The sequence below is a fragment of the Pan paniscus genome, chromosome 4 (assembly GCF_029289425.2).
Source record: "Pan paniscus chromosome 4, NHGRI_mPanPan1-v2.0_pri, whole genome shotgun sequence".
Taxonomy (NCBI): Eukaryota; Metazoa; Chordata; class Mammalia; order Primates; family Hominidae; genus Pan; species Pan paniscus.
This window is the reverse complement of record NC_073253.2, coordinates 173,516,312-173,541,220: the sequence shown is the minus strand read 5'-3', so window position 1 is coordinate 173,541,220 and position 24,909 is coordinate 173,516,312. Positions and strand designations below refer to the sequence as shown.

Sequence of the window (24,909 nt, the reverse complement as noted above, 5' to 3'; positions counted from 1 at the left end):
GTCAACCTTCCTTCCCCTCTTCTTTGAGCTTTCAAGTTCCTACTCTTAATTGCCTTTTTTCCTTGTATTTCTGAACTCATTTTCTCAAGTTCCAAGGTTTTTTGTTTTTTTTTTTTTTTTGACAGTGCCTTGGGCTTCAACACTAAAAGGGAAAAAGATTTAGAATGGCCAATGCACATGAATCCTTTGTAATTTAGATATTTTTCTTAATAATTTGATACCTCATAGAATTACTATTTCTAGAAATTCCATTGAATTGTTTCTAGAAATTCCATTGAAGTCAAGCTTGATTTTCTTAGGAGGCATTTGTAAAGTGCAGCTAAGTAGATTATTTCCAGTTTGCTGCTGCTACTCATTTTCTTGAGGTTTTTTATTCATCCATGCATTCATGAAAATTTTCAGAGTAGTTGAATTCAATTGACTCCTGCTGACAGCAAGGGGACAAACTACTAACAATTTTATACTTCATAAAATTGGGTGAAAATTGGAGGATGTATTAGTCCATTTTTACACTGCTATAAAGATACTACTTGAGACCTCGTAATTTATAAAGGAAGGAGGTTTAATTGACTCACAGTTTTGCATGACTGGGGAGGCCTCAGGAAACTTAACAATCATGGCAGAAGGGGAAGCAGGCACATCTTACATGGCGGCAGGAGAAAGAGAAGTGAAGGGGAAGGAGCCCCTTGTAAAACCATCACGTCTTGTGAAAACTCACTATCATGAGAACAGCGTGGGGGAGACTACCCCCATGATCCAATCACCTCTCTCCCTTGACACATGGAAGTATATTTCGAGATGAGATTTGGGTGGGGACCGGGAGCCAAACCTTATCAGGGGACTTTATCAGGAGGATTGGGCTGGCAATGCGTGAACTCAGTGATCAGTCACAGCCTAAGATTGATAACCTGATGGTGTACTTCCTGAGGTGATTAAATGAGAAGTATGCAGCACCTGTGATGTATCATTTTCTTAAAAAGTTGTACCTGGGATTAAGCCTCTAGGTTGAAGCTGTAATATAAAGGTTTTAGCTCTTTCTGCCTTTCATTTCTTATTTATCATCTAATTCCTTGAGGTAGCAGCTTAGTGTATTGAAAGGACTTGGATTTTTTGCACCATGGTTAGAACCTTAGTCCCAGATCCTCTCTGACACTCAACCAAGTAAAGTAATTTTACTTTGTTACTTGGGGTTACTTAGAAGTAATATCCATGTTACAGCGTGATTAAAATCATCTAGCAGATTACCTGGCATTTGGTAGTTCCACTAGGAAATAGCAGTTATTTTTTCTATAAATGTTTTAAGCCCAGACAATTTGTTTGTTTGTTTGTTTTTTCTTGAGACAGAGTTTTGCTCTTGTTGCCCAGGCTGGAGTGCAATGGTGCGATCTCGGCTCACTGCAACCTCCGCCTCCCGGGTTCAAGCGATTCTCTTGCCTCAGCTTCCCGAGTTGCTGGGATTACAGGTGTGTGCCACTACATCCAGCTGATTTCTGTATTTTTAGTAGGGGTTTCAACATGTTGGCCAGTCTAGTCTCGAACTCCGGACCTCAGGCGATCTTACCTGCTTTGGCCTCCCAAAGTGCTGGGATTACAGGCGTGAGCCACTGTGCCTGGCCAACTTCTTGTTTTTCAAGTAATGTTAATTGTTCTTGATGGCACCAGAAATTACTGTCAAGAATTCTGTTTTTGATCCATTAACAACCCAGTTTTTATTGCAGCATTTCACTGAAATTGGAAGGAGTAGAACTTTCAAAGAAATTTGTATTTAACAATGAAGTATGTTCACTATTCAGATTTTTTTTTTTTTTAACATTCACTCCTTTTTTGGTTTTAACGGTTACAATTCTGGGGAGAAATCATATCTAATTAAAAGACTGAGGAGGCTAGGCACAGTGGCTCACGCCTGTAATCCCAGCACTTTGGGAGGCCAAGGCAGGTGGATCACTTGAGGTCAACAGTTTGAGACCAGCCTAGCCAACATGGCAAAACCCCGTCTCTACTAAAAATACAAAAATTAGCTGGGTGTGGTGGTGGGTGCTTGTAATCCTAGCTACTCGGGAGACTGAGGCAGGAGAATCGCTTGAACTTCGGAGGTGGAGGTTGCAATGAGCCGAGATTGCACCATTGCACCCCAGCCTGGGCAACAAGAGCAAAACTCCATCTCAAAAAAAAAAAAAAAAAAAGACTGAGGCATAGATTTAATAAAGAACACCTGAATTAAATACCCTTTGAGGCTGGAATGTCATAGGCCAGCAGTCAGTGTAACAAAATGAAGTAAAGTTTAATAGATTTTTGGAAGATCCCACTGCCCCAGCCACTCAGGTGACTTAAAAATTTTTCCATTATAAACAGTTTTTAAAGCAGAAACAATCAAGTGTCTTCAAAAGCTTCTTGGTTTACCCCTAGCTAAAGACAACATGAGCAAGTACAGTTTTGAGAATGACCAAAGCAAACCTTTATGATATTTAGAGTATCCCATTGATAGGGAAGTTTACTTTTAAAAGACCTCACTATTTATACTTTTCAGATTACTCTAGAAACATTTAAATATTTAGAGTGTCCTCACAACAACTACATGAGAACAATATGGTCTGCTTGCCAGCAGAGTTCGTTGGATTCATACTCTGTTGTCACCTGTATTATGTGGACAAGTTACATAATCTCTCTAGTCTCCTCTTCTTTGAAGTGGTGTACTAACAACTTCCTGAGGGTTGTGAGGATTAATTGAAATTATTTACATAAAGTGCTAGTGAATAGAAGCTATTATTTTCACCATTTCTTGATCTATTCCCCCTAGGTTTATACAGTATTCTATAGCCTACAAATAATTTTCCTGTTATTTTGCTTTTCACCCTATAGGAATTATATAAATGAGTGAGTGCAAATAGAGATTATCTCGATTTTAATGTTAGCACAATACCTTTTTCTATGTGTGTACTTTTAATTTTTTGTGTCTTTAAAATGTTTCTTATAGGCAGTATACAGTTGGATATTGCTTTTTTATCCTATCTAACAATCTTTGCCTTTTAGTTATGTTTGGACCACTTACATTTAGTGTAGTTGTTGATGTGGTTTGGTTTAGATCTGCCATCTTGATATTTTCTGTTCCATTTGTTCTTTATTACTATTTTCCTCTTTCTCTGCCTTATTTTAGATTATTTTTCTGTAACTCCACTTTATCTCCTTTGCTGACTTATTAGCTATAACTATTGTGTGTGTTTAGCAGTTGCGTTAGAGTTTATAGTATACATCCTTGTTAAAAACCATCCATGTTAAAAACCCACTATATATACATACATATCTATATACGTATATGTGTATACATACGTATATATGTATGTGTATATATGTGTGTGTGTATATATATATAGCTTTAAACCATTGATTATCTTTAAAAGAGATTTAAATAATAAGAAAAGAAGCCTATATTTACCCACAGAGTTAGTATTTTCTATGCTCTTCAGTCCTTGTGTAAGTTCATATTTCCATCTGGCATGGTTTTCCTTCTGCCTGAATTACTTCCATTAACATTTTTAAAATTGTGGGTCTGATGGTGGATGAATTTTTCCAGCTTTTGTATGTCTAGAAGTCACTCTTTAGCCTTTGTTTTTTGAAAGGTAATTTTGCTGGGTATAAAATTCTAGGTTGACAAAAGATGTTGCTTACCTATCTTCTGGGTTGCATTGTTTCCAACAAAGAAATCTGCTGTTATCCTTGTTACTGTATTTGTGTCTCTTTTTCTGGTTACATTGTTTTCTTTTGCTCATTTCAAGCATTTTGATTATAATGTGGCTTGTGTGGTTGTCTTCATGTTTCTTGTGCATGGGTTTCTTGAAATTATTGGATATGTGTGTGGGTTTATAGTTCTTATCAAATTTGGAAAAGTTTTTCAGCCATTATTCAAACATTTTTTTCTGCCCTCTTCCCCAGGGACTCCAGTTATACATACATTAAGCTACTTGAAGTGATTGCACAGATCACTGACGCTCTTCATTTTTTTCAGTCTTTTTCTCACTATTTTGCTTATATTGATATATTTTTAAGTTCATTGATCTTTTGCCCCAAAGTGTCTAATTTGCCTTTAATGTGATTCAATGTATTTTTCACCTCAAACATTATCGTTTTAATTTCTAGAATTTTAAGTCTTTTTAAAAGATATCTTTCATACCTCTACTTAACATGTTAAATCTTCCCTTTAGTTCCTTGAACATATGGAATACAGTTACAGCTTTTAATAGCTTTGCTTACTACTAATTCTGTTATCTCTGTTATTTCTGGGTTGGTTTTGATTGATTGCATTTTCTTCTATTATGGGTCATATTTTCTTGCTGCTTTGCATGCCTGGTAATTTTACCTTTTGTTTTACCTTATTGGGTAAAATTCTGTATGCTTTATTGTGGGACATGATTAAGTATTTGAATCAGTTTGATCTCTTCAGGTTTGGGTTTTAAGCTTTGTTAGACAGGACCAGGGCAGCAATTAGTCTAGGGCTAGTATTTTCCCCACTACCGAGGCAAAAACCTTTTGAGTACTCTACCCAACGTTCTCTGAGTTATCAGATTTTCCACACTGGTTGGTAGGAAGAACTATGCCTGGCTTAGTGAGCTGTAAGGGTTTGTGTTTGCCAGTTATTAGAGTCTAATCCTTTTGGGTTATTCCGTCCTGGCCTCTGGTAGTTTCCTCACACAGGGATGCTGATGAGTTCTCAGGTGAAGGCTTCAGGGGAACCAGCTGCAGATCTCTAATTCTCTGTGCAGCTCTCCCCTCTCCTGTCCTCTCCTCTGCAAATTCTAACTGCTTTGGCCTCCCTGGACTCAGCTTTCTCTCTTCACCTTCCGCTGGCTCTACCTGCACTGTGTCCTGGAAAATCTCTCCAGAGTAGGAACCCAGGGCAGTCCTTGGGTTCACTTTGTTTCCTGTCTCCAAAGGATCACTGGCTTTTAATGCCTGATGTCTGGTGTCTCGAAAACTGCTGTTTTTATACAGTTTTTTTTTTTTTTTTTGGCTTTTTAGTTGTTTTAAATAGTCAGATAGTAAATCTGGTCCATGTCAATATCTCTGTTTTAAAAACAAAAAGGTGGCCAGGCATGGTGGCTCACCCCTGTAATCCCAGCATTTGGGAGGCCGAGGCAGAAGGATTGCTCGACCCCAGGAGTTCAAGAGCAGCCTGGGCAATATAGCGAGACCCCCACCTCTAAAAAAAAATAATAATAAATAAATAAATAAATAAAAAGTGAGGGTCTATAGCTTGTTTCAGTTTATACTGTGAGATATTAGTGAAGCCAGAACTAGAATCTGGGCATTGAATCAAAACCTGGTGCCTTTTTTAACATTGCCTTCTTAAAAAAATTTTTTTAAATAACATTACCTTATTAAAAAAAAAAAAAAACGCAACACCCTTTGCTATCCCTTTAAACCTTGTGGCTTAATTTAAACAATTTTCTGCTGAAAATTTTTATAAACTGGATTACATATCCATGCCTTCTTGAACAGCAGTTTGAACATATTTGAACCTTTTCATTATTAACATTCCTTCTTCAGTGGTTGTCCACCCTATCTGACCCAAATAATCCCTATTTTATAAAATAGTTTGATATGCTCCCTTTATCTCCAAGAGTCTGAGCGTTTGTAGATCATCAGGTCAGGCTTGCTACACATTTTTGTTCCAGTTGTAATTGGGCAAAGGCGTTATCATGAGGTGCCTGGCCTATTCTTTCCTGCACCCTGTATGGAAGCAGCCCTACCTCTTCCTCCTCATTAGGGTCAATTGCCTCTGCCAAATGGTGCCGTCTTGATTTCAGGTCCCTATATACAGAGTTCAGAGTGCCCTGGGTGGCAGCAATAGCTTATAGTTTAATGGAACCCCTACTGTGTCCCCTGGCAAGAATGTAACCCCTTTGAGAACTAGGACCTCCAACTCTCTAACAGGAAGCATAACATCCCCCATGGGGTCATGGGGAGGGATGGCTAGTGCTTCTACCCGTGGGTTCATGGACCCACGTATTCTTACTGGGAGCACAGCATCATACAGAGGTTCCTGATTTAACACACACACTACATCCTGAGAGATGGCACTAAATCCTTCAGGGAGTGGCCTCTGCGCTGGTGCTTCATCTGTGCCTTCAGAAGGCAGTTCCAGTATTCTGTGAGGCTGGTTGCTCCTGACCAGTGCAGGATGCAACACAACCAGTGGATTCCTTGGTCCATGGGTTCAGCCCCAGACCTTTACTGTAAAATGGGTACCCTGGTTGGGTGTGGTGGTGTGTGAGATCCTGTACCTGTGGGTTGGGCATTCTGTAGGGATAGCAATGCTGGCTGAGGCTCTGCAGGCAGGAAAGACAAGCCCACAGCTGGTGCTGTCCCTGTAAGGGGCAAACCACTGGTCCTTGCAGGAAGGAGGGAATCCAAAGTAGCTGTTTTGCCACCACGTGGCCAGTTAGTCTGCCTGAGGAGTACCTTGTTTAGTCTATTGCTGACAGGTTAGCCATTCATAGGCAGCAGCAGCGGGATTGGTGTAAGTGCTGTCTACCTGTTAGGTGATGCTACACACGATAGGTTAGTGGATATTCTTTTATTCCCCCTCAAGATCTGCCCTTCTTCCTTCTGCCTCTGCTCTCTGCCCTCTAGGAGGCTGGCCCCTGCCCTGGAGGTTTGGTCGTTGGAAGGCCCCAGTAGATCAGAGAGCAGGAGAGAGCAGTTGAGTATTTATTCTGTGAGCTCCCTCCCTTTCAAGCCATGGCTTTGCAGAGGCTGTTCCCCTTAACCAAGGGCCACAGGTGCTGTGGAGCAGCCCTCTTCTATAGCTCTGAGTTCCCCAGGGTTCCCAGTTAGGGATGGTAATGGCCTCCCACTGTCAATACCCGCAGAGTGCTGCTTCGGCCTCCCCTGCTGGCCCCTCTGATCTCCACTTTGTGAAGTGGCTCTACATTCAGGCTGTCTTGAGTCACCCTCTCTGAGGATGCCATCTATTCTTCCAGGACCCTAATGGACACAAGTAAGTCATTTTCTTTTTTGCCTTTTAGAATGAGTTGTAGACAGTATTTCCATCTTAATTCAGCCACCCCAATTCCCTGATGAATCTTGTGGGCCACCTTAAATGGGGCAGTCTGGGAAGGTCTTTTAGAAGCAGTGAGGTTGAGAACCTTGACCTGGAGGATGAGGAGGGGCTTGCCGTTTAACGATCTGAGAGCAGGAATGCAGGTAGTGAGGTGGTAGGCAAGGGCAGAGGCCCAGGGGCCAGTGAGCTTGGCTTTTTCAATACACAGAAGCTTCAGGAACATGGCAAACAATACATGCAGTAACATTAACATAGGTAGGTGGTGTGCAGTTTATGTGCCTGTAAGAAATGTAGTGCTGACTTGTAAGAGGGTGTTGGCCTCTTTTCAGAATGAGGCCAACTTTTCATTCTATTGGGCATACACCAGACCTTAGCACAGAGCCAAGTCTATCAACCATAACCCCCGGCCATCTCAGGGGTTCCCCTCTGAATTAAGGGAAGGAGACGGAACATGTTAGCCAGAGGCGCTCAACAGTTCTAAAAGGTGAGTATCCACAGAAATGAGATAACCAGAAGATATCCAGATAGTGAGAGGGAAGATGGATATAACGTTATTTTTCTTAAAAAGAAAATGGTTGGGGGGTTACTCAAATCACAAAGATCTGAACGGCTGGTTTGTTGTTTCATTTAGGTATTACAGGAGTTAGCGAAAGAGTTACCTGGGACCCATTTAGGACATGAATATGCCTGGTAGGAATCTGAACCCAGCCTGACTTCCAGCAGTTCTTCCCTTTCCTGCCAAGACTCGTTAGTGCCACTCATTCTGTTCTCTGGACCCAGGCTGTACGCCACAGCCTTCTTGCCTCAGCCCTGTGATTTAAATTTGCAGCAGAATCGCAGTACAGGTTAAGTGTGGTGCATACTAGATCATAATTTTTGGCCAAGTTGGGCGTCTGATACAGAATTAAGTCATCAGTTGAACAAGACTTGAAGTTCATTTTCTGAATCTTTCCCATTCGTTATAGTCTCAGTTTTCTCAAAAGCCCTCTCCAGGCCAGAAACAGTCTTACCATTTTTGTTTCCCGCACCGAAGTCCGGCAGCTAAGAACTCGTGAGAAGATTCTAAGAGGCGTATTTCCGTTTGGCGCAATCTCGACCCTGCCTCTCTAACTGTGAGTGCGCAGAGGTCGCTTTCCGCCACGAAGCGGCGCTAATCCACCACCTAGGACAGACCCACTAAGTTTTTTGCAGGATTTGAAGTTTTGAACTTTTACAAGTGTCAGAAAGGTAATTCACAAGTTTAGAGGAATGTGCTAAGGCACGAGTGGTGGGTGCTCCAGCCAGGGGTGGGCTGCAGAAGGGGCGCGGTGTCGCTGGGCTCCCCTCCGACCTCTGGGGTCCACAGTGCGGACTTGGGCTGGGGAAGCCTCAGAGGTGCGTGCGGGGGCGGGTGCCGGCGCCCGGGACAGGTGAGGGCAGAGGTGCGCGCTGCGCGTGGGATCAGCCTGGCGCCGACGGGTGGCTCCGAGGAGCTAGCTCCTTCCTCGCCCCCGCCCCCTCGCCGCGCGGGGCCAGCCCGGCCGCTCCTCCCCTGGGTGGGTCCCTGCTCCTTTTCTGGCAGGGTCTATTTGCATAGAGGAAACTGCCCAAAGTGGCCGCTGTGGAGGAGCTGGCTGCGGCGAAGGGGGCGTGCGCGGCGATCCGCTGCTACCCGGAGGCTAACCCCCGCGCCCGGCGGACCTCGTGCCTCGGGCTGTCCCGCCTGCTCCTCTCGCACTCAGCCTCTGCCCCAGCAGCACCGCCCCCTCGGAGAGTCCACGCGCGACGAACGCGCCATGGGCCCAGGCGAGCGCGCCGGTGGCGGCGGCGACGCGGGGAAGGGCAATGCGGCGGGCGGCGGCGGCGGAGGGCGCTCGGCGACGACGGCCGGGTCCCGGGCGGTGAGCGCGCTGTGCCTGCTGCTCTCCGTGGGCTCGGCGGCTGCCTGCCTGCTGCTGGGTGTCCAGGCGGCCGCGCTGCAGGGCCGGGTGGCGGCGCTCGAGGAGGAGCGGGAGCTGCTGCGGCGCGCGGGGCCGCCAGGCGCCCTGGACGCCTGGGCCGAGCCGCACCTGGAGCGCCTGCTGCGGGAGGTGAGCGTCTTGGCGCGTGGCTGGGGCGGACTTGGGTGTGTCGGGTTGAGGGTGGCGGTACGCTGGGAGCCGGGGGCAGCCTGCAGGTCTCTGGGAGGAGGGTCGCCCGCCGGCTGCGTGCGCTCGGGGCCGTCCCAGAGATGGGCGCGTCTGCGCCAAGGCGGAGGCTGGGGGTGCCGGCCCCAAGGGGTTTTGCGGTCTCCGCTCCGGCCTCAGGGTCCCGTGCCAGGCAGGCGGCCGCGAGAAAGGGGAAGGAGAGACCAGGGACTTTGGAGTAACAGACCTAGGGTCAGTCTCCACGGGGTGTGCGCTCGGACACGCCGCTTCCCGCCGGCGGCCAGAGTCGGGGATAAAGATGAGGCTCGTGGGAAGTATCTGGTGACTGTGACCAGTAGCACCTACTGTTCCTAACCAACGCTGGTACACCTGGAGAGGCGGTGGTCACGGCGGAGGAAAGCCTCAGACAGGCCCGAGGGCTGGGCCCCGCTGTGCTCCAGTGTGTCTCCAGCAGCTCAGGCCCCAAGACTGAGCCGTCACCGTCGCACTGAGGCCTCGGGGATGGGGGTGGGGGCGCCCACATGACTTGGTAAGATGAGGGGAAGGAGAAACAATCGGGGGTGGAGGACCTGGATTCTGGTTTCAGGCGGTGCCATCTGGGGTGTGGGCTCGCAGGACATCCGGAGTTTCCCGTCCCTTACCTGGGAATCGCGACTTCCACAGCTTACTTGAAAGCTCATATGAGGCTCTGTGACACTTCTAAGGGTTAAGATGGCTGCTGTGTGTCTTCAAAGAAAGAGCCACCTTTGGGTCCTCAAAGCCCTCACCCAGCATGTTGGTCAAAGCCTCCACCTTTTGTACGGCATGTGCGGCAGTTCCCCTCCCCACAAAACTGGACAGGCCCTGGTGGGCTGGCCAGAGCCTCCCCTGCCGAGCCTTCCTCCTCCTCCTGGGATAGATGGCTGCCCCAGACCCCAAGGTCACTGTCCAAGGGGGCATCCTCAATTGCTGTGTGAAAACAGGCAGGGTTTCAAGGTGGAGGAGAGGGAGGACTGGCCTGTACACCCCCAATTCCCTAGACTGCCCAGCTGGGATCTTTATTAACGTATCCAGCTGTGTTTCCAATGTTGAGTTCCTTTGGACTCCAAAGGAAAGTGGGAGAAGATGACTGCGTACCACACCTCCTTGTTCACCCCACCTGTTTCTTAGTCACTGTAATTTAAGCTAGGATCACATCTCTTCTAGCTGGGTTCTGGGTAAAATTGCTGCTTCATGAAATGATTTCCTATTTTACCCTTGAAAGGGCCTGCAGACTTAAAACTCTCTCAGCCCTGCTGGAAACTCCTGGCGATGGTTTCATAATTGCCGCCCATTAGCTTTTGGCAAATCCCTGGAGACCAGGGTGTTGAATTGATTTATGGAGGGCCAGTAAAGTTTCTACCTGTTAGTGCTATAAGTGTGGCTGCTCTTTCTCATAGGAGGCCTCTCTTATTTGCTAAAAATAAACCGCAAGCCCTGATTGAGTAAATCAGAAGTCCTGATACAACCATTTTACAAGGAACTACAAATTGTGTCTATTTTAGGAGGGAGGGGCATCCTGGGCAGGCAGCCACTGCTGGGAAGTGTTGATTTTTGAGTCCTGAACTTCAGCGGGAGAGACTGTGCAGTTGCTCTCCCAGGCTTCCCCCCTCCCGGCTGCACTGGATTTTACCTGGGTGAACTATAGTGCTTGAACAATGAGTTATTGGACAGGGTGTGTGTTCTCTCTCTCTGTTCTTGATTAGAAAGGCAAGAGAAAAACTTAGAATCCAGGGAACCCTGTATTCTGGAGAATTTGCTGTGCCATTCACACGTGGTCCTGCTCGCTAATCCCAGCTGGGTATCTGAGGCGCATGCTGTGCGTGGAGTGTAAGCTGGCTGGGTTTTCCCGCCAGTGGAGAGTCAGAGATGGTGCAGTATGAGTGCAGTTGGGGCTGAACTTCTGGTTGTTTGGGTGGCCCCTGTGAGACAGCTTCTCTCTCTTAGGGTACCAGCCTGTTTCTGCTAGAAGCTATTCTTCTTGTAAATGTCACTGGATGGGAAATGTACACAGCCTGGCCGGTAACAATGAGTTCCTTGGCTGGGAGGAGAGCACGGTGGGAGGCACATACAGGGAGTGAGTAATTAACTCTAATTAGATGTATAGATACTTTTTCAAGCCATTAGATATGAAAGCCAAATAAATATTGAACTGAAAATCTCGGAAGAAAAGAACATTTGTACTTGAAGCTGTTTTTCAGTTCTGATTTGTTCTCAGTGAAGCCTCTTTTAAGCCAGCGCTGAAGTAGTTGTGTATGTAAGTGTGCGGGCAGCTTGTCCTACAGCAAACTCGTTTCCAGAGAACCAGAGGCAGAAACCATGTCCACATTAAAGAAAAGACATCCTTGCCAACCATACATGGCTTTAATGTCAGGGGAAAAAAAGCCAACAAAAGCCACTGTTAATATGGGACCCACTCTCTTTGTTCCCTTGGGAACAGAACTGTGAAATAACTTTTTCTGGGACTGGCTGATGTGCCCGATAATGAAGATACAGAAGCTACAAGAAAGGAATATTCATGTCAACTCATGATCATTAAAGACCCTTCCCATGGCACACAAAGGAAGAGATAAACAAGATTTCTGAGTAAGAGCCATGAACGATCGTATCTTCACTATGATGTGAAAATATTCATGCAAAAAAATCTAATATTTTCCTCTTAAAGTGCTTTAAATAGGTTGCCTAAGTAATCAATCCCCCCATCTTATACCTATAGTTACAATGTTATAAAAGCTTAAAACTTTAGAATACATGGCTTTCATAATACAGTAAAAAATGTAATGCAAGGATTAAAGAAATATTTAGTTGTATTCAGAGGAGACCATGCCAGCTTACAATGGATTTATTGTTGGCTGTTGGCCTTCCATTGTCCAGACCAATCAGTTTGAAAACAAGAAAAGCCCAGAGACTCGAGTAAAGTTTACGCATTTTCCTTCTCTCTTATCAACTCTGTATATTGGTTAAATACTGTCAACCCAGAGTCAAATGGAGATTTTTCAGCCTCTTTGGTGGTTTGTCTACTTGTCAGGGCTGCTCTCTGCTGTCAGTTTTAATTAAGATGCCTATTTTTGAATTCCATGGCACAACTGGAGATGCAGTGTAAATCATAGCTACATTTGTTTCCTTGACATTTCCTGGCTCCCAAAACAACAAAAAAAAGTTTCCTTTCAATGACTTCCTGGCATGTTCACTTTCTCTCTCCACTCTTTTCTTGTCCTTTTTTTTTTTTTCTTTTCCTTGCAACAGTTTGGGAGAGCTTTATAATAATAGTAGCATGTTTAGAATGAGCCAAGGATTGGGGCGTTCCTTTCACAGACATATTTTGTCATTTTGGATTGGACTTTTCCACATCGGCTTTGAAGGTTTGAGGCATGGCCCCTGAGGTTGGGGAATCTGTAAGCTGAATGAATTTATACCAGAGGCAGAGCAGAGCAGACCGTGCCTGAGGTTTCCTATCAGCAGAAGAGAGTTTGAGGCCTGGTCCCACCATTTACCAGCTCTGTCATCCAACCTCTTCCACTGCCTCTCTCTGATAGTGTGGTCACAGCTCCCATGTATGCAAATATGATAACAGACAGGAAAAGTACAGGATGGTAAATATGCTTTTGATGGCAAGTAACAGAATATCCGAGTGTCCTTACTTAGCACACACTACAGGAGAAGCTTGGAAGACGGTCAACACATCCTGGGTCTGTCAGCGACTTGGCCACACCTGAGTACCACTCAGTCTCTGCCATTCTCTTGTCCTTTCCTCATGGTCACAAGGTGGCTGCTGCAGCTGTGAACCTATGTCTTCACCCAAGAGTAGCCTGGGTAGAAGGGAAGGGGGCAGGGAAGAGAGCGGTCTTCTTGAGAGGTTGTCTCTTTAATTTCAATTCAGGGGAAAACTTTCCCACCTTTCAGCAGACTTACAGCCACTAGCCAGAGCTAGGTCACAGGGTCACCATCCCCCTGTCACTGGCAAGGGTAATGCGATCGCCATAGGAGGCTTTGGCCAATCTTGACTCATCCCCTGAGGCTGGGCGTGTTGCCGCTGGAACAGAATCGAGGCTTTGGTAGGAAGGAAGACTGGGCATGGCTACTGGGGAGCAACCAACAGAGTCAGCCAGTGCTGTAGGGCATTACCCCAGCGTCAACCAGGGCTGTGGAGTGTTACTCCAGCGTCAACCAGGGACGTGGAATGTTACTCCAGCGTCATCCAGGGCTGTGGAGTGTTACCCCCAGCATCAACCAGGGACGTGGAGTGTTACCCCAGTGTCAACCAGGGCTGTGGAGTGTTACCCCCACATCAGTCAGGGCCGTGGAGTGTTACCCTAGAGTCAGCTGGGGCCATAGAGTCAGCTGGGGCCATAGAGTGTTACCCGAGCGTCAGCTGGGGCCACGAGTGTTACCCCAGGGTCAGCCGTGGAGCGTTACCCCAGTGTCTGCTGGGGCCATGGAATGTTTCTGCTGTCACCCCAGAGGAGGCTGGGGCAGAGCGGGGGTTCAGTCATCCACTGGCCCGCCTAAGTTTTCATAACTGGGCCTTCCTTCCACTTTGGTGTTTCCCAAGGACCACATTTTGGGAACATTCTTCAACCACAAAATTTCTGCCTCCCTTGGGGCTCTGCTGTCCAGCTGTGCTGCCGGCCACAGCTGAAGGGAAGGTTGATGGGTTTGGGATTGTCTCTGGCACAGTCCCGTTGGTTGCAGTCTTTGGCCTTTAACCCTTGAGCAGATGCTGTTCTGCCCCCGAAGTGAGTGACTAAGGGTGGCACTCTAGGACATTGCTTGCCAGCTTTCCCATACCATAGCACATGCAGAGAATGGTAGCACTTCCCTCACTGCAGGAAGGGAAGAGGACGCTAGGCTGGAGGTGACCAGCCACTCCCCAGCCCCCAAGGACCAAGGTAGTCAGTCTACCAGAGACCACATACAGTGCACCTGCACCCACTCTGTGTGTCTGGGAAGCTCTGTTACCCCCTCCTATCCTGCCCTTCCCCCAGCTCCTTGGCTTTCTTAGCAGCCATATCTGACTGTGGCCTCCAAATCCCCTTCCAGAGCGGGTGCAGTTACAGTCATGGTCTCCAGAGCAGGCTGTCCCTCCTTCCCTCACCGAGCAGCATCCCATTAGCTTCAACCTTTCTAGATGCCTTTGGATCCTTTTACCCTCAAATAGCAATGTGACGTGACTCCAAGATGGTGCAGCTTAATTTCAAAGAATTCAGGCTGGGGCCTGGTGGTTCACACCTATAATCTCAGTGCTTTGGGGGACCAAGGTGGGTGCATAACTTGAGCCCAGGAGTTCAAGACCAGCTTGGACGATATAGCGAGACCTCGTCTCTATTTAAAAAAAAGGAAAAAATATATATATGTATTTATTTCTAGGTGTGTGTGTGTGTGTGTGTGGCCAGGTGCAGTGGCTCACACCTGTAATCCCAGCACTTTGGGAGGCCGAAGTGGGTGGATCACCTGAGGTCAGGAGTTCGAGACCAGCCTGGACAACATGGCGAAACCCTGTCTCTACTAAAAACACCAAATTTAGCCAGGCATGGTGACGTGTGCCTGTAATCCCAGCTACTTGGGAGGCACGAGAATCACTTGAATCCGGCAGGCGGAGGTTGCAGTGAGCCAAGATCATGGCACTGTACTCTAGCCTGGGTGAGTACATCTCAAAAAAAATAATAATCAGCTGGGCATGGTGGCGCAAGCCTGTAGACCAGCTCCTCGAGATACTGAGGTGTGAGGATTGCTCGAGCCCAGGTGTTTAAGGTTGCAGTGAGCCATGATTGCGCCACTGCACTCCAGCCTGGGTGACAGACTGAGGCTGTTTCAACAACAAATAAAAATCGGGGAAAAAGGTGGGGTGGGGGGGAGTTAATTAGCTTGAGTAATGGAGAAGTCCAGGCTAGTGTCTGTGTAGGCCCGGCTCGAGGTGCCTGGATTTTGTTTCTTCCTCTTGGCTCCATATTTCTCAAGGATGACCTCACTCTGCCCATAAAGTGCCAGGGAAGCTTCCAGCAACTCCAGATTCACATCCTTAGTGTTAGTTTCTGTTTTCCAACAGTCCCAGCAGAAACTCCCTAATTCCCTCTGATGGACCAGTGTGGATTGCCTGCATTTATCAGTACAGACAGCCTGCATCTAACAATATGGATTGCCCGTCCTGGTCACTGAGACCCGCAGGGCAGCCTCTTGATGGGCGAGGCTCAGCTGTGTCTGTGTGTGTGTGTTCATGTGTGTGCACGATCAACCCCACTGGAGCTCTAGGGACCAAGAAGTGAAAGCTGATCCCAAAGGACAATTTGGAGTGGTATTATTGGAAGAAAGGGGAGAGGACATGGGGCCGGCAAAACCAGTAGGTGACCATCCAAGGAATAGGATGAGAAGCTTGGGCTCTAAGCTGGAGCTGTGTTCTAGAGAAATTCCACCTCAGTGGCATGAAACTCAATGAAAGGATTTTTGATCCAGTGGGGAGGCCAGTGGGTGCTTGTTCTCTAGGGGTTTATGAACATTGATAAATTTGGGTTTATCGGTAGCGGTGTCGAAATCTGTGCTTCTCTGTATATACTGTGCTTACAAAATGTCAGCTTTACAAGTTACTTCAAATCCTAAAAGTTGCCCACAACAGCCTCATGAGATGTACAGACAGAGGTTACTGACATTGTTTTACAGGGGGAGAAATGTCACAGAGGTGGAAGAGCATGCAGGGCCAGGCCTGAGCTCCCTTAGGTTTGCAGGCTGCCTTGGAAGAAGGGAGTGAAAAGGACAAATGTCTGCGAACCGTGTGTGTGGGTTTGGCTCTCAGTCTGGGACAGTGCGGCTGTGCCGAGGTCAGGCCACCTACTCCCAGGTCCCTGTTTCTCTGCCCACTTTCATCAGCTTCCTGGGGAATGTTCTCACGGGGAGTGTTCTCAGAGGATGTCTCTGGCCTGGTTGGGGAGTCTGGGGAGTACCCCAAGTCCTCGGGACCGGAATGGTGAGGTGCATGTAGCCTGGGGGTTGTCCCGCCTTGCTTGGTGCTTTTGGAGGGCGGAGTCTGGAAGAGGAAAATGCTGAGGGCTGGAGGGGAAGGCTCTAGATGAGGAGCCTGGGGGCCTCTCTGAGCCTCAGTTCTGGCTGTGAGGTGGGGCTGGCGCAGCCAGGGGTGCGCTGTGAGCCCTGTGCCCCGCTGTCCTCTGCTTTCAGGACCTCGCGAAGTGTGGATGTGATCCTGCACCTTCAGAGGAGCCCTCTCTGCCCCACAGATTTCTACATTGCTCCCTTCTCTCGAAATAATTCTGAGTCCCTCCCTGGGGCAGTGGCGGGTGTTGGGGAGGTGGAGATCCTTCACAGTGCCCTCCTCCAGGCAGCTGCACGTCGCATTCTTGCCCCTTGACGTGCCCATTAGTGCTCCAGCTCCTGCTGCCGCTGAGCTGTGGCTGCCTCCTTTACCTAGACTCTCAGGTCGGGAAATGGCATGATGGCTTGCCCATCCTTCTCTCCCTTCCTTTTTTTTTTTTTTTTTTTTTTGAGACAGAGTCTTGTCCTGTCTCCCAGGCTGGAGTGCAGTGGTGTGATCATAGCTCTCTGCAGTCTTGAACTCCTAGCCTCAGTCTTCCTGCCTCAGCCTCCCAAAATGCTGGGATTACAGATCTGAGCTACTTCACCTGTTGCCCCTGCCCCGCGCTTTTTTCTTTTTTAAATAACCAAGCTATGTCTTGATTTAGCATGATGAATGTTACCCAATAATCTTACCATCCTAAACCAAGGGCTGTTTCACTTTCTGCATAATCCTTTCTCATCCATCCTGTAGACAGATATTTGCTCACCTAATTTTAACCACAGAATGCATACCATTTATACCTTGCTTTTAAACTGTACATCGGACACATTTTTCCAGGTGATGCCTCATCTTTAGGGTCATGTGTGATGACTGTATCGTATATCCCATCAAGAAAATCTTGCATATCCCATCAAGAAAATCTGCATCCTACTATCAACGTGGCATACACCCTCCCGCTATTTTTGTTAGTGCAGATAATGGTACAGTCAGTGGTACAGTCAGTGGTTTTGAGGGGAAAGTTTCTTTCTTCTGTTATTCTTTGGGATGTGGAGTAACTGGATACAGAAGGATGTCTTTCGGGCTTTGTTTTTCGTTTTAATTTTTTTTTTTTTTTTTTTTGAGACGGAATCTTAACTCTGTCGCCCAGGCTGGAGTGCAGTGGCATGATCTTGGCTCACTGCAACCTCTGTCTCCCGGGTTCAAGCGATTCTCCTGCCTCAGCCTCCCGAGTAGCTGGGATTACAGGTGTGTGCCACCACACCCAGCTAATTTTTGTATTTTTAGTAGAGTCGGAGTTTCACCATGTTGGCCAGGATGGTCTTGAACTCCTGACCTCAGGTGATTTGCCTGCCTTGGCCTCCCAAAGTGCTGGGATTACAGGCATGAGCCACCACGCTCAGCCTCGTTTTAATTTTAGAACATCTGAGTTTGAGACAGACAGGTTTCTCCTGTGGTATTCGGAAGCTGTGGGACCATTATGAAATTGTGCTTCAAGTTTTATAATGGGCAATGTGGATTCAATATATCTTTTAGTTGAACTTTTAATTTCAGTTGGATTTATCATTGTTGTCAAAAGCAAAAAGCAATTGATAACAAAGAAAGCCTTTAAGTTTGAAGGTTTCATTTCAGAATTAGGCCCCTGTATCAGTTTGGTGTGGAAAGTTTATTTCTTTTTGAGATAGAGTCTCGCTCTGTCACCCAGGCAGGTGTGCAGTGGTGGGATGACAGCTCACTGCAGCCTCCACTCCTGGACTCAGGTGATCCTTCCACCTCAGCCTCCCGAGTAGCTGGGACTACAGGTGAGCACCACCACAGCTGGCTAATTTGTAAAGTTTTTGTCTTGCTGTGTTGACCAGGCTGGTCTTTCACTGCTGGGCTCAAGCAGCCCTCCCACCTTGGCCTTCCAAAGTGTTGAGATTACAGGCATGAGCCAACCACACCCGGCCAGAAACCTTTCTTGAGCAGCATTTAGTGGTGCCAGGCACCGTGCTTGGCCCTCACTGTGATTTGTCGTTATGTGAACGAATGTAATTCAGTTTGGGAAAATTCTCCAGAGGCCACACACCACCTCCAGCTTTCTCCCTTATGCAATTTTCATCATGTGTTGAATCAGGATTAATCTTTAACTGTTGACATAGGCACGCAGAGAACATCCCTTCATCATGTCCAGAAACATATTTCAGGACTAAGCACGAACCATTGGGAAAAAAAAAATAAGCTTGCAGATGTCCTCTGAAAGTCACGTGTCGGCGTACTCCTAGAGGCTAAACAACTGTGTGCGTCCCATGTGTGTCCTGGGCAGCGGATTCACATACATGTCCTCTAGTTTCTTTCTTTTTTTTTTTTTTTTTTTTTTTTTGAGATGGAGTCTCAGTCTGTTGCCCAGGCTGGAGTACAATGGCACGATCTCGGCTCACTGCAGCCTCCGCCTCTCAGGTTCAAGTGATTCTACTGCCTCAGCCTCCCGAGTAGCTGGGATTACAGGCATGCGCCATCACACCCGGCTAAGTTTTGTATTTTTAGTAGAGATGGAGTTTCACCATGTTGGCCAGACTGTTCTCTAACTCCTGATCTCAAGTGATCCACCCGCCTTGGCCTCCCAAAGTGCTGGGATTACAGGTGTGAGCCACCATGCCCAGCCTCATGTCCTCTAGTTTCTCAGCAGCCTCCTCTCTCTACAGCTGCTCTACTGTGGGTAAGATGGGATCCAGCCTCCCAGAGAGGGGCAGCGATTGGCCCCTGGTGGCAGTGGGCACCTGAACCTAGGTGACCCAGTAGCCTCACTCCTAATCCCTAGCCCTTTCCACAGCCTCATGGCAGACCTGGTGGAAACAAGATTTGGCTTTGAGCAGCAGCTTTTTCTGTGAGTGTGGACATCCTTGTAGACATCTGTAAGTGATGGATGCGTGGAGTGGCAGGGAAGACTTCAGCCTTGGCCAGATGCGGTGGCTCACGCCTGTAATCCCAGCACTTTGGGAGTCTGAGGCAGGTGGATCACAAGGTCAAGAGTTCGAGACCAGCCTGGCAAACATGGTGAAACCCTGTCTCTCCTAAAAGTACAAAAATTAGCCGTGCGCGGTAGTGGGTGTCTGTAATCCGAGCTACTCGGGAAGCTGAGGCAGGAGAATTTCTTGAACCCGGGAGGCAGAGGTTGTAGTGAGCCGAGATCTCGCCACCACACTCTAGCCTGGGCGACAGAGCAAGACTCCGTCTCAAAACAAACAAAGGCTTCAGCCTTGAGGACATCCAGGTTCACATCCCAGCACTGCTATTTTCCAGCTGTGTGACCTCCGGTAAATGAGTGTTTTTCCAAACCTTAGTTTGCCCATCTGTTAAACAGGGATTATAGTACTTGTCTCACAAAGTTTCTGTGAGAATTAAACAAGGGGATGTATCCCAAGCACTCAGCATGTCGTGCACACCCTGAACATGGCTGCTGGTATTAGAGTTTTTTCTTTGACTGAATTTGGAAGGAATGTCTACATCTGTTTGCTAATCGAGGTTCCATGGTGACACGGCTGACTTTAAGATTCTTTTAACACCGGGATTCTGCCATCCTATTAAGGATATACAGAAGCAAAAAAGCTGTTAGCACATGTCCAGCCTCTGAGTCAAGGAGCAGAGAAATGTGAGTTGGTTGTTGAAGAAATGCAAAGACTGAATTTGCTTCATGACCCCATTTTTTGGTTTATCATTTGAGCAGACTGAGACTTTCCATTAATTTTAAAAAGTCATGACCAAAATAAAAATAAAATTATTCATGAAAATAATTGTATGGATTTGTCATTGTGAAAGGGCACACAAATACCTAATCAATTTGCTTTAATTAAGAGAGTCCTCTGTCTCAAAAAAAAAAAGTCTGCTTTTGTAATCATGCGGTATGGCGGCAACACGGCAAAGTGCTCATGGTTAACCTGGTGAGCTAGAGGCTTCGCACACATCTGCTTCGCTTCACACTGGGAAATGAGAAAATCCATTCTCCTGATGTAGCCATGGAATTTTTGGGGGGCAGGGGTGGGTGGGGGAAGGCGGCGCTTGCAAATGGGTAATGGCAACTTCTAAAATGGAATTTGTTTCCAACTCTGAGCTGTGAAACAAGGCATAAAGCAATTAGAATGTATTTGAAAAGACAGTTTAAATAAAATCTACTCAACTTTGGGCCTCCCGGGAGGAACATCACACAAAAAATGCCGGATCTGTTCATTGATTTAACTGTGCTTTAACTGCGCCTTTTTGTGTGGGGCTTGGGCGGTTCCCTCCTGCAGCCTCCTTTCAGACCAGGGTTGTGGTGCAGTCAGGAAGGGAAGATTCCCATGATGTCAAGGGGACTCGAGTGTGTGTGAGCGTGAGCTAGTGTGAGGGTGGAAGTGTGTATGTGTGTGCCAGGAGTATGCATGTGTGCATGTGTGTGTACATGGGTGTGTGTGCACGTGTGTGCCAGGAGTATGCATGTGTGCATATGTGTGTGTACATGGGTGTATGTGTGCACGTGTGCATGTATGCATATGCACATAAATATCCGTGTGTGTGCATGAGTGTGTGCATGTGGGCGTGTGCATGCATGTGTGTGTGCATGAGTGTGTGTGTGCGTGTGGGTGTGTGCATGCACGTGTGTGCATGCTGTGTGGGCACTGTACAGGCATCTCACTTAGAAAGTGAGAGACTTTATAAGGTACCCAGATGGGACCAGCCTGACCTTATCGCCTCACTGTGGAAGTTATCCCGTCCAAGTGTCCCCGAAAGACCCTGTAGCTGGGCCCTGACGGCTCATGCAGTGGGCTTTAGAATTGGGAGGCCTGGGTCTGAGTCCAGAGCTGCCTCTGAACCGGCCAGCGTCCTGGGACAAGTTGGTTGACCTTTCCGAACCTCGGCTTCCTCTTCTGGAAAGGGGCTGGCCGAATCCGCCTTGCTGGTCTTGGTGAGGACTGAGCAATGGCCCTTCTGGGGCTGCCCCGCGGGGGCGCAGCGCGGCCGGAGGAGCCCCCTTGGCACTCACTCTGGTCTGGGCTGGTACAGAGACCCCATCCAGGCAGCGGGGGGCAGGCGCGGGTTCTGGGGGGCCCTGGGCTGTTCCCCAGGTCTCCTCCCCAGGCCCCGCGCGCCAGGCCCTGCTGAAAGCCCCAGCGGAGTCCCCGGGTCCTGTCCTCGGTGAGTGCCTGAGCTTCGCCCTACAGCTCCACGCCGAGGTGGCGGTGTCATGGGCTGAATCGTGTGCCTCCTTCACGTGGCGAAGTCCTCACCCCTGGGCCTCCGGATGCGGCCGCCCATGGGAATGGGGTCTTAAAGAGGCGGATGAGGTGGCACAGGTCGTCGTGGGGGGGCCCTGATCCAACAGGGCTGGTGTCCCGAGAAGAGGAGACGCGGCCAGCACGCTGGGACCACCAGCCGCAGGGAGAGGGCTCGGGAAGAAGCAGCCCCCGCCAGGACGCGGGAATGAACGTCGGGCCGCGCCCCGGGCTCCGGACCAGCCGCGGGATCCCCGGACGGCGGAGCAGGGACCCGCTGGGCCTTGGGAGCTGGGCTGAGCCAGGGGCGCCGGGGCCTCGGCCCACAGGGCGCGGAGGCGCTGACGGCGACAGGGAGGACCCCGGCGGGGAGTCCTCAGGCAGAAGCAGTACCGCGCTAGGGACACGGGCGCCGGCCGCTCCCTCGGCGCGGCGCTGGGGGCCGGGCGCAGCGGGGAAGACACCGCCGCAGGGCTGACCCGGCAGAGCGGCCGGCGCCGCGCTGCTCGCCTGGTCCAAAGCCGAACCCAGGCGGCCTCCCGTGCGGGCAGGGGGAGGGGCGGCGCTGCCCGAGGGGCCCGCGCTGGAGGCGGAGGCCTGGCGCCTCGGGGGACGGGACCGAGAGGCCGGCGCGGCGGTCGCCGGGGGACCCGTTGGGGCTTTTAGCAGGGCCTGGCGCGCGGGGCCCGGGGAGGAGACCGCGGCTGTGGTGAGGAGAGAGTTCGAGGAGCAGGAACAGCCCGGGGCCCTCCACGACCCCGCGCCTGTCCCCGCTCCTACCGCCTGGATGGGTCTCTGCGCCGGCCCAGCATGGGGAACCCTGGAGGGCGGGTTCTGAGAAGCCGTGTGTGTCTCTGAAAAATAATGAGGACGGGCTCGGTGGGTGGCTCACGCCCGTAATCCCAGCACTTTGGGAGGCCGAGGCGGGTGGATCACGAGGTCAGGAGTTCGAGACCAGCCTCGCCAATATGGCGAAACCCCGTCTCTACTGAAAATACAAAAATTAGGCGTGGTGGGGGGCGCCTGTAGTCCCAGCTACTTGGGAGGGTGAGGCAGGAGAATCGGTTGAACCCGGGAGGCAGAGGTTGCAGTGAGCTAACATCATGCCACTGGACTCCAGCCTGGGGCGACAGAGTGAGACTCCGTCTAAAAAAAAAAGGATAATGAATGGCAACGCCAGTGGGCTATTGGGCAGCAGGGCAAGACTTTTTCAGCCAGTATGCTTTAGGGAACTGAACTTTGCTTGAAAAAACTACCTTCGCAAAATCACCCCCAACGGCTGTAAGTTGGAGCTCCCAGCATCGACTTGCTGCGCAAGGGAAACACAGTCTGAAGGGGTATTGAGGGACTGCCAAAAGCACTGCGGCTTCGTGACCGAGCCCCTCTCGACATCACTGTCCAGGCCAATTTGAGTTGGGTTTTTATCCATCGCTACTAGAGGAATCAATGGATTGACTTGCTCGCTTGGAAGATTGTGTAGTAGTTGTGGCTACGGTCATATTCCGAACACCTGGTGTATGTGAGTTTCTCTGAGGACAGATATGCCTGGCAAAACTTGGAGCAAGTGAAGGTGGGCCTGGTGCCCGCTTCCTTCCTGTCCTGAGCCCCTTCTCCTCACCCCCAACACAATGGCTCATGCACTCTTCTTGCCTTTCCCAGGAACTGTCCTGCGTTCTGTTTCTGCTCTCACAGCAATCAGTCTCCTGAATGGTGAGGACCAGGTGGCAGGTGCCCTGTCTATGGGAAGAGCACAGGACCTGCTGTGAGAAGACTTGCTTCTTAGTTCCAGCTTTGCCAGCTTTGCCCATCTAGGTGGTCTAGGTGAGCCATGGAACTGCTTGAGATTTATCTTCCAAAAAGATAGGTGGAAATAATAATAATCCGTGATCTTCTGCAGGAGCTCCCAGTGAGGGCCTAAGGAGGTAACACGTAGGAGTGTGTTGTGAACGGCAAATTAACACGAAAAACATGTTGTTGTTAATAAGCAGCTGAATACGTGGCTTTCCTTGGGAAATGCTGCATTTTCAAAGGGGGTCTTTGAAGAGGGGCCGCTCCTTCATTCCCTACACGAGTGAAGCTGTAATGGTGGAAAGACAGCCTTAGGAAGGGTTGTATTTTGAGGTTAAGAGGTGCTTCCTAACTGCCCAATTATCCCTTAGTTTTGTGGCTGACTTCAGTCCCAGGATAGTAGTTAAGACCTGGAGGTTCCTGTTTCCTAAAGGAGGACACTTTTCTTTTCATTAGAGGATATTTCTGCCGCACTCATAAGGCAAGAAGTGGTGTTGAAAAAGGGTGGACCAGATGAACAGCCTGGCTCCCCTTGACCCTAAGAGTACAGGTGCGGAGCTGTGCGGAGCTGTCCTTTCCTTCTTCTGAAGGAAAAAGCGACTGACACATAAAAGATACCAGGATGAAGATTGCTAGTTAATGACTGCTAAGAACTTGAAAGCAAACGAAGAGTTGTCCCAAAAGAACGGGCTGGGAAGTACTGATCTCACATGCCAAATCAGGTAAGCGCCTGGATTCCTATTGAGCAGGAGTGCTGGAGAAGGGACTCTGGTTTGAAGAGAAGTCAGGTGGATGGTGTCCTCATTCTCTCCAACTCGGAGATGCTAAGCTGAATACCTTCAGCGTTTAGCATTCGTGAAGTGGGAAAGACAACATAGATTGTCTTACGTTTCTTGACACTGCAAACCAGTTGCCGCAAGAAACAGAATGCTGTATTTTTGAGCCACCCTTTTGGAGTAAGCTTCTCTTTCACAGTGTGTATATTTCTGGGGAAACAATGTATGTTATCTGAATGTCTCCCTGCAAGGAGCATTAAGCGGCTTCCAAACATTTCCCGGGAGCAACCTTTTCATTGGCATCTGTGTAGCAAACAGCAGTATTTGTGGAGTCATCCAACCCCGTGGCGAGTACAATGCTTGGACAAATTGAGGGGCTGGCACGGTTTCCTTGTGGGATTCCACTGAGAATTTCCCTCCACATCCTGCAACTTACTTTTTTTCTTTTGTTCTAACTCTTAAAAAAGAAAGGATATAATTTACACACAATAAAATCACAGATTTTAAGTGTAGAGTTAGATGGATGTTGACAAATATATGCGCCCATGACCAACATCTCCAATAAGTACAGAATATTTTTAACATCTCGGAAAATTCCCTATGCCCCTTTCTTGTCTCCACCCAGAGGTAACCGCCATCTTGCTTTCTATCACCAATAGCTCAGTTTTGCCTGTTCCAGAACCTCATATAAATAGAACCCTCAGGTCCAGGTGTGGTGGCTCATGCCTGGAATCCCAGCACTTTGGGAGGCTGAGGTGGGTGGATCACTTGAGGTCAGGAGTTCAAGACTAGCCTGGTCAACGTGGTGAAACCCTGTCTCTACTAAAAATACAAAAATTAGGCAGGCGTGGTGGCGGGCGCCTGTACCCCCAGCTACTCAGGAGGCTGAGGCAGG

The 24,909-nt window shown here is 48.7% G+C and overlaps 1 protein-coding gene across 1 annotated transcript in view; it reads left to right on the top strand.

Moving 5' to 3' along the window:
* Positions 1-8,623: 8,623 nt before the first annotated feature.
* The window catches only part of COL23A1 (collagen type XXIII alpha 1 chain), a 351,166-nt gene continuing 334,880 nt past the window's right edge, over positions 8,624-24,909 (top strand). Inside the window, exon 1 of the mRNA XM_034961132.3 lies at positions 8,624-9,126. Within this exon, the coding sequence (XP_034817023.1) occupies positions 8,833-9,126 (294 nt within the window). The 5' untranslated portion in view covers positions 8,624-8,832. The remainder of the gene's footprint in view (positions 9,127-24,909) is intronic.